The 10142-nt window shown below is 38.7% G+C and overlaps 1 protein-coding gene across 4 annotated transcripts in view; it reads left to right on the top strand.

Annotated features, from left to right (window-relative positions):
• Positions 1-165: 165 nt before the first annotated feature.
• The window catches only part of CALR3 (calreticulin 3), a 31528-nt gene continuing 21551 nt past the window's right edge, over positions 166-10142 (top strand). For 2 of the 4 annotated variants that reach the window (XM_073803001.1, XM_033853839.2), the window contains exons 1-3: positions 166-339; positions 549-650; positions 3009-3212. In XM_073803001.1, the coding sequence (XP_073659102.1) occupies positions 249-339; positions 549-650; positions 3009-3212 (397 nt within the window). In that variant the 5' untranslated portion in view covers positions 166-248. Of the gene's footprint in view, positions 436-548; positions 651-718; positions 1134-3008; positions 3213-10142 lie in introns of those variants that run through there. The other 2 variants (XM_073803002.1, XM_073803003.1) reach the window with 2 other exon arrangements.

Below are 10142 nucleotides of genomic sequence, written 5' to 3'. Positions count from 1 at the left end.
AAAGAGACTACACCTCCCGGTGCACCCCGCGCCCCAACGACCAATAGCGCTCCATGTCACTATCGCGAGGCATCATGGGAATGGTAGTTTGAAGGGGGACACGGCGTGCACCGCGCGTCAAGGCCCAATGGTGTCTCGGGTCATAATCGCAAGGCATGACGGGAGTAGTTCCGGGAAGGGCCCGGCGCGCCGCGGAGACGCCTGGGCGCAAAGGGACGGTTACGAGAAGAGGTGGCCGCGCCTTCTCCATGGCCGCCGCTCGTGTCCCGCTGTGGGCAGTCTGTGTGCTGCGCATGGCGCTGGCCACAGTCTACTTCCAGGAGGACTTTCTAGATGGAGGTGAAGGGGCTCCGCCGGTGGCGGAGGCTTAAGCTCCCTCATACCCCAGTGCCCAACGGATGGCCCAAGTTGCCATTGCCCCCGCCTGTCGCCGAGGTATCGGTGGTGGCAAAACCTCGAAGCTTCGAGGCCTCGAGGGACCCCAACACTCTCCCCACCACCCAAATTAACAGTTTTCAGCCCTAACCGGTGTTATTTACCCCCAACAGAGCGCTGGAGGAACCGATGGGTGCAGTCCACCAATGACTCCCAATTTGGGTATTTTAGACTCTCGTCCGGGAAATTTTATGGTCATAAAGAGAAAGACAAAGGTTAGTGTAGGAATCGTGAGAAAATCAAGGTGAATGTTAAACCCCCATAGCAACCTTTCAAGGTAGGTGTGGCACAGCCCTAACACCCATTTCACAGGTCGGGAAACAGGCATGGGTAGGGTCTTTTTGTCTTCTCTTTTCTTGACCAAGATACCCCCTCTTTACAAGCACTAGTCAAATGGGTTTGGAGAGCCGAGGGTCCTGCCCTACAGAAGGAAAAAGTTTAGAAGGTACTTCTCATTTTTATTTTCACGTTAAAAAGAAAAACAGGGTAAAAGTTATATGCCGTCAAGCACTCGTATCTTTGGGGGTCCAATAGGACGAATGTTTACAACTGCACACCGAGGTCAAGATAGGAACGTTTTCAGGCCCCACCTCCACCCCCAGAGTCTTCCCTTCTGGCCTACCCCCCCCCCCCAAGTCAGTAGTCTCCAAGTACCAAGGATAACCTGTATTCTGACTTCTCATTCCTGATGATCAAAGGTAGGCAAACTAAAGCTCCTCTACTGCCTGTTCTTTGTACAACCAGTTAGCTGAGAGTGGTTTCTACGTTTTTTAATTGTTGGAGAAAAATAGAAAGGGGAATAGTATTTTGTGATGCATAAAAATTACACAAAATTCAATGAAATGCCTGAAATTTCAGGGTCCATAAATAAAGTGTTAGTGGAACACATTCATGCTCCTTCATTTGCATACAGTCTATGGCTGCTTTCAGGCTGCAAAGGCAGAAATGAGTAATTAGGATGGAGAAGGAATGACTCCCAAAGTGTAAAGCATTCATTCCCTGGCCTTAACAGAAAAAAGTTTGCCAACCCCTGATTTAGATTAAAAAATTTCCCTCTTTACCACCTTCCACTCAACTTCCATCTTGGCTCTGTTACTCCAGTGTTGCCTTCATTGTTTTGTGGATACACGTTGTTCCAAATTGTCAGGCTGTGATGGCAAAAATGGAGTGAAAATAACAAGGTGGTCTGTGAAGCTTGTACAGGGAGCGGGGTTGTCATTTGTTTTTTTCCCACAATGTTTTTCCTTCCTCCAACCTGGAATCCTGAGACTCTGTGCGTTTCATTCATTCCAGCACTTGTCTACTGAGAGCAGACACAGGCAAGGCACTGAGGATACTGGTTAATTTGACCCCTTTCATTGTGGTCTCCCAGGACCGTAACATAGAAGCCATGGATGGAAAGATCAATAGAATTTAACCAGACAGAGATGGGTGAGAGGTGATGGTGGTGGCTGAGGAGTGTGGTGAGACTCAGAGGGAGGTGGTGAGTCAGATGGCCTTAGGAATTGCCTGGATGGTAGGGGAAGGGGCTACAGATCACCTGAGAAAGGGAAGAGTGGGGGAAGAATGTAGGAGAGAGAGAGAGAGAGATAGGTTTGGGAGTGAGGAGTCAACCGTGAGTTCAGTCTTAGACATACTGACGCAAAATGCCAGGTTCATTAATGATGGCTCTCAGCATAGGCAGTTATGGAGGCTGGAGTATGTTACAAGGAAGGGTAGGTTATAAGAAGACTGGCTCTGTTTTCAGGTTTGTCTTTTTTTTTTAATTTAAGTATAGTTGATTTATAATATGTTAGTCTTAGGTGTACAGTACAGTTATATATATTTCAGATTCTTTTCTCTTATAGGTTATTACAAAATATTGAGTAGAGTTCCCTGTGCTATACAGTAGGTCCTTGTCAGGTTTGTTTTATACTCCAGTATAAGATAAGGAATTGGTACAGAGCCTTTTGGCTACTGAAAAGGGGTTTTTGGTCTTGAAGTGAACAGCTAAATTTATAAAGTACAAGAAGATTCAGATGACAAAAGGATGGTATCTTCATAAAAAGAGCCACCACACAGATGACACCCAAGGACCAGCTCATCCAGTGCAGTGAAGCACTTTTTTTCCCCCCAGATCAGCAATCTGTCCTCCATCAGCCGTTGTGTCTCTTAAATAGCTGTTTTAAGATGAGAAGGAAAAGAAGTAGAATGTTCCATTGTTTAATCCAGTTGTTACAAAGCTTCCTTGTACATTCCTACCCCTTGGAAAATGAAGCAAAATTAATCTTTTATCTATAATTAGATTGCATATTTGTCAGTTAGAGCTGAAGTGTTTTTATAACTTAAGACCTAACAGTGGTATATTAAGTACAAAAACATGTACATGAGTATGTGAACTAGAAGTTCTGTGGCAGCGAGAGCCTGTTAGTGATATGCCCATTGTATATCATTGTACAAATGTGCTATAGGTGCAGGATCAACATAAATGGTTGGAAGGTTTATTATCAGGGGTAGGGGAGGACAACCATGTAATTCCCTGCATTGCCGAGCAGTGTCATTCCTAATCCTTCATGAGTACTTTTTATTTAAAGGTCTGCAGACTACTCAAAATAGCCGATTCTACGCCATCTCTGCACGGTTCAAACCATTTAGCAATAAAGGGAAGACTCTGATCATTCAGTACACCGTGAAACATGAGCAGAAGATGGACTGTGGAGGGGGCTACATTAAGCTCTTCCCTGCAGACGTGGATCAGAAGAACCTGAATGGAAAATCCCAGTACTATATTATGTTTGGTGAGTTTAGATAGTATGGACAGCCATTTCTTGTGATTTTGAAAACCCTTCCACCTGTAGGATCCTTAGACTGACTTTGCTATAGTTGTGTTGAGTTTATCTAACTAAAGGTTTCTAGTACTGTTAAACCTAATTAGTATTAAAAAAGGCGACTGTACCATTCTGTTGTTCTTGGGAGAAAGTTATTTATTCAACATTAATGTAGCCCCAAGTATTTTGAATGCCTCGGGAGTCAGTAAACCTTGGCCATGGGCCAAATCGGCCCACAGCCTGTGTTTGTTATGGCCTATGAACTGAGAATGGGTTTTTTAATTTTTTGGCTGCATTGCATGGCTTGCAGGATCTCAGTTCCCCGACCAGGGATTGAATCCGGGCCACAGCAGTGAAAGCCCAGAATCCTAACCACTAGGCAACCAGGGAACTTCCTGCTTCTTAACATTTTTGGATGATTAAAAAAATCAAAAGAATGACAATACTTTTAACCCATGAAAATAATATGAAACTCAAATTTCAGTGTCCACAAATGAAGTCTTATTGGAATGCAGCCTCACTCAGTTCATTTACGTCTTGTCTATGACTGCTTTCAAGCAGTAGTGGCAGAGTTGAATGGTCATGACAGAGAGTATATAGCTCACAAAACCAAAAATATTTACTGTCTGGCTCCTTACAGAAAAAGGAGATCATTGACCCCTGGAATACATTAAATGTCTCCTGACACTAGGAGTAATTGATTAACATCTGTGCTGGAATTGGGAAGGGACCACATTGGGCTGCAGGAACTAGACATAACTGAAATGTGTGGATTCAAAAACGTTTAAGAATGAAGAGGATTCTGGGAAGATGGGGGAATAGGAAGCACCAGGAATCTGTCTCCCCACCTAGACAAGACAACATTCTTGCACTGGCATAATCTGTCTGATGTAACAGCTAGGGAACTATGGAGTCTGTGGAAGTATTGCAACTTCCAATAGAAAACTGGGGAGGTCAATTTGGGTGAATTTCAGTTCTTAGCACAGTAGTACCTACCCATTCCCACCTCCAGCCATATGGCAAACAGACAGCTGTGCACCAGGTTCCTGGAGCAGCTTTTACGGGAGCCAGGATAGGCAAAAAGGACCCTGTCCTCCAAATATCAAGGATCTGAACTCTGATGTCTGATTGCCCCTTCTTGTTGCAGAGGTGCAGAAAAAGAGATGGGCAGCCGTTGTTGTTAAACACATCCCCATTGTTATAAGCCTTTCCCCCTCCAGCTGAAATGATTTCCAGGAGACTTAAAGGGCCAGAACCCTTCCCTCCCACCCTTCATTTTTCACCTTTTCCCCTTTAGGAAGGTAGACATTAAAGACTAAGACATTAAGAAACAACTACATATGCAGGGAAAATTAGAAAGTGACCACACATACACAGGAAAACACTCAGAAAAGACCTGAGAAAACCTGAAGTTTACATCCCAGGCTGACCCTTGGTACAGAGCCAGCCTGCAACAATCAGTCAAAAAGCCAACAACAACACAGCAAACCCTGCGGAAGGAGGAGAATCTGATTTCCAGACTTAACATTCATTATTAGACTCATATGTCCAGTGTTTAACAAATAATCACAAGGTATACAAAGAAACAGGAAAGTGTGGCCCATTCAAATGAGAAGAATAAATCAACGTAAACTGTCCCTGAAAAAAAGACCTAATGGCACATCTGTTAGACTTCAATAACTGAATGATGCTAAAAGAACTAAGTGAAGATGTAGTGAAAGTCAAGAAAAATGAGAGTAAAATGGAAATATCAGTAAGGAGATAGAATACTTAACAAGAAACCAAAATCAAATTCTGGAGCTGAAAAGTAAACTAACATGAAGAGTTCACTAGAAGAGTCAAAGGCAGATTTGAGCAAGCAGAAGAAAGAATCAGAGATCTTGAAGATAGGATAATGGAAATTATCAAGGCTGAGGAGCAGAAAGAAACAAGATTGAAGGAGAGCAAACAGAGGCTAAGGGACCTGTGGGACACCATCAAACAGACCAACGTGTACACATTGTGGGAGGGACAGAAGGAGAAGAGAGAGAAAAAGGAGCAGAGGGAGAGAATATTTGAAAAAACAAAGGCTGAAAACTTCCACATTTGATGAAATACATGAATATAAATATCCAAGAAGCTCTATGAACTCCAGGTAAGATGAACTCAAAGAGGTCCACACCAAGACACAGTGTAATCAAACTTGCAAAAAGCAAAGACAAAGAATGTTGAAAGCAGCAAGAGGGAAGCAAATCATCACATACAAGGCATTTGCAATAAGCTTATCAGCAGATTTCTCATCAGAAAGTTTGGAGGCCAGAAGAGAGTGGATTCAAAGTGAAAAGAAAAAAAAACTCTTAACGAAAACTCATATTTGGCAGAACTGTCCTTCAAATATGTGGAAAAATTAAGACAGAAAAGCTGAGGGAGTTTGTAACCACTAGAACTGCCTTGCAAGAAATGCTCAAGGGAGTCCTGCAAGGTGAAATGAAAGGACACTCACTAGACAGTAACTCGAACCTATATGGAGAAATAAAAATCTCAATAAAGGTAAATATAATTATAAAAGCTAGTATTATTTAACAATGGTTTATAACTACACTTTTTGTTTTCTACATGATTTAAGAGACTAATACATTTAAGGAAAAACAATTATTTGTGTAAAAGCTAATATTACCGTAACTTTGGTTTGTAACTACAAATCTAGTTTTCTACATAATTTAAGAGACTAATGCATTTTAAAGAATTATTAGTTTATGTTTTAGGGGACACAGCATATAAAGATGTAACTTTGTGACATCAATAACTAGCTAGATGGGCTAAGGGATAAAGAGAGAAGACTCAAATTACTAAAATCAGAAATGAAAGTGGGGATGTTACTACCTTGTCTACAGAAATAAAAGGGATTATAAGAGAGCACTATGAATATTTGTACACCAAAAAGTTGGATAACCTAGATGAAAGGGACAAATTCCTAGAAACACAAAACCTACCAAGACTCAATCACAAAGAAATAAGAAATCTGAATAGACCTATAAGTCGTAAGGAAATTGAAGCAGTAAACAAAATTATCCCAACAAAAAAAAGCCTTGTCTCAACAAAGTGAGTATATGGGGAATATACCTCAACATAATAAAGGCCATATATGACAAACCTACAGCCAACATTATATTCAGTGGTGAAAAGCTGAAAACATTTCCTCTAAGATCAGGAATGAGATAAGGATGCCCACTCTTGCCACTTTTATTCAACATAGTATTGGAAGTCCTGGCTACAGCAATCAGAGAAGAAAAAGAAATAAAATGAATCCAAATTAGAAAGGAAGAGGTACAACTGTCACTGCGTGCAGATGACATGATACTATACATAGACAATACTAAAGACACTGCCAAAATACTACTAGAACTAATAAATTCAGTAAAACTGCAGGATATAAAATTAATATACAGAAATCTTTTCTTTCCATACACCAACAACAAACTATCAGAAAAATTAGGAAAACAAACCCATTTACAGTTGCATCAAAAAGAATAAAATACTTAGGAATAAATCTAAGGAGGTAAAAGTCCTGTACTCAGAAAACTATAAGGCACTGAAGAAAGAAATTGAAGATGACACAAACAAATTGAAAGGTATACCTCATGGATTGGAAGAATTAATATTGTTAAAATATCCATCTTCCCCAAGGCAATATACAGATTCAATGCAGTCCCTATCAAAATACCAATGGCATTTTTCACAAACGAGAACAAATAATTATAAAATCTGTATGGAAACACAAAAGACCCCAAATAGGCAGAACAGTTTTGAGAAAGAGTAACAAAGATGGAGATACAACACTCCCTGATTTCAAACTATACAACAAAGCTTATAGTAATCAAAACAGTATGGTACTGGCACAGAAACAAACACATAGATCAGTGAAACAGAATAAAGATTCCAGAACTGAACCCATGCTTATATATGTCAATTAATCCACAACAAAAAAGGCAAAAGCTTACAATGGGAAAAAGACAGCCTCTTCAATAAATAGTTTTGGGAAAACTGGGCTACTCTCTCACTATATACAAAAATAAACTCAAAATGGATTAAAGACTTAAGTTACAACCTGAAACCATAAAACTCCTAGAAGAAAACAGGCAGTATGCTCTTTGACTTCAGCTTAAGCAATATTTTTCTTGCATCTGTCTCCTCAGGCAAGGGAAGCAAAAGCAGAAATAAATAAATGGGACTACATCAAACTCAAAAGCCTTTGCACAGTGAAGGAAACCACAAACAAAATGAAAAGGCAGCCTACTGAATGGGAGAGGAGATTTGCAAATGATAGATTCGATAAAGAGTTAATATCCAAAATAAACAAAGAATTCATAGAACTCAACATCAAAAAAAAAAGCCCAATTAAAAAATGGGCAGAGGACCTGAATTGACATTTTTCCAAAGAAGACATACAGATGGCCAAAAGACACATGAAAGATGTTCAGCATCACTAATCGTCAGAGAAATGCAAATCAAAACCACAATGAGATATCACCTCACACCTGTCAGAATGGCTATTATCAAAAAGACAACAAATAACAAGTGTTAGTGAGGGTGTGGAGAAAAGGGAACTCTTGTGCTGTTTTGGTGGGAATTTAAATTGGTGCAGCCACTATAGAAAATGGATGGAGGTTCATTAAAAAAAATTAAAAATAGACCTGACATACGATCCCACAATTCCACACTGGGTATTTTTCCAAAGAAAACAAAAACGCTAATTTGAAAAGATATATGCTCCCCTATGTTCATTGCAGCATTATTTCCATTAGCCAAGATATGGAAGGAATATAAGTGCCCATCAATAAATGAGTGGATAAAGAAGATGTATATATACAATGGAATATTACTCAGTCATAAAAAGGAATGAAATATTTCTATTTGTGACAACACAGATGGACTTAGAGAGTTTTATGCTAAGTGAAATAAGTCAGACAGAGAAAGACAAATACTATATGATTTCACTTATATGTGGAATTTAAAAAACAAAGCAAATGAACAAATATAACAAAATAGAGAGTCATAAATGTAGAGAACAGGTGGTTGCCAGAGGGGAGGAGGGTGAAAGGATGAGTAGAGTAGGTGATGAAGATTAAGAGGTACAAATTTCCAGGTGCAAAATAAGTGAGCCACAGGGATGAAATGTACAGCATGGGGAATATAGTCATATATTATATAGTCATATATAATAATGTAGCTTCTTTGTATGGTAACAAAGTAATTAGACTTATCATGGTGACAATTCTGTAATGTATAAAAATATTGAATCACTATTTTCTGCACCAGGAACTAACATAATGTTCTAGGACAATTATACTTCACAAGCAAACTCATAGAAAAGGAGATCAGATTTGTGGTTACCAGAGGTGGGCATGGAGGAGGGGGAATGGGATGAAGGTGGTCAAAAGGTACAAACTTTCAGTTATAAGACAAATACTAGGGTTGTAATGTACAATATGATTAATATTCTTAACACTGCTGAATGTTATATATGAAAGTTGTTGATAAAGTAAATCCTAAGAGTTCTCACCACAAGGAAAAAATTCTTTTTTTAAAATTCTGTACCTATATGAGATGATGGATGTTCACTAAATTTATTGTGGTCATCATTTCATGGTATGTGTAAGTCAAATCATTATGTTGTGTATATTAAGCTTATACAGTTCTGTATGGCAATAATATTTCAATAAAACTGGAGGAGAAAAGGAAGGAAGGAAGGAGGGAAGGAAGGAAGTCTGGCTCTGAATCTGATGGTTTCACTGGTGAATTCTACCAAACATTGAAAGAATACCAATCCTTCTCAAACTTTTCCAAAAAATTGAAGAGGAGGGAACACTTCTTAACTCATTCTATGATGCCAACATTACCCTAATACCAAAACCAAAGACACTACAAGATAACACTGATGCAAATCCTCAACAATATACTACTAAACAGAATTCAGCAGCATACTAAAAGAATTATACAACATGACCAAGTGGCATTTATTCCTAGGATGCAAGTATGGTTTGACATATGAAAATCAGTGTAATATGCCACATCAACAGAATGAAGGGGGAAGAATGATCATCACATTTGATGCAGAAAAAGCATTTGACAAAATTCAACACCTTTTCATGATAAAAAAAAAACACTCAACAAACTAGGAATAAAAGGAAACTAATTCAATGTAATAAAAGTAATAATAAATGTAATAAATAAACAATAATATATTAAAATTATTAATTAATTATTATTATATAAATAATAAATAAATGTAATAAAACCCCACAGTGAACATACTCAGAAAAACTCAAAGTGTTTCCTCTAAGATCTGAACAAGGCAAGAACACCTGTTTTTCCACTTCTATTCAACATAGTACTGGAAGTTTTAGCCAGAGCAATTAGGCAAGAAAAAGAAAAGAAATTGGAACAGAAGAAGTAAAATTATCTGTTTGCAGATGATATGATATGTAGAAACCCTAAAGCTTGCACAGAAAAACCCTGTTAGAACTAATGAATGAATTCAGCAAAGTAACAGGATACAAAGTCAACATGTTAAAAAACAAAACCAAAAACAGTTGCATTCCTATACACAATGAATAATCTGAAAAGGAAATTACAAAAACAATGTCATTTACAATGACATCCAAAGGAGTAAAATACTTAGTAATCATCTTAACCAAGGAAGTGAGAGACTTGTCTAATGAAAACTATACACTATTGCTGGAAGAAATTAAGACATAAATAAATGTGAACACATCCTATGTTTGTGGATTGGAAGACTTAATATTGTTAAAATGTCAATACTACCCAAAGCAATCTACAAGTTCCAAAGCAATTCAGTCCAATCCCTATCAAAATTTCAATAACTGGGACTTCCCTGGTGGCACAGTGGTTGGGAATCCG

The sequence above is a fragment of the Tursiops truncatus genome, chromosome 3 (assembly GCF_011762595.2).
Source record: "Tursiops truncatus isolate mTurTru1 chromosome 3, mTurTru1.mat.Y, whole genome shotgun sequence".
NCBI classification, from domain to species: Eukaryota; Metazoa; Chordata; class Mammalia; order Artiodactyla; family Delphinidae; genus Tursiops; species Tursiops truncatus.
The sequence above is the reverse complement of the archived record's forward strand: the minus strand, read 5'-3'. Positions and strand labels throughout refer to the sequence as shown.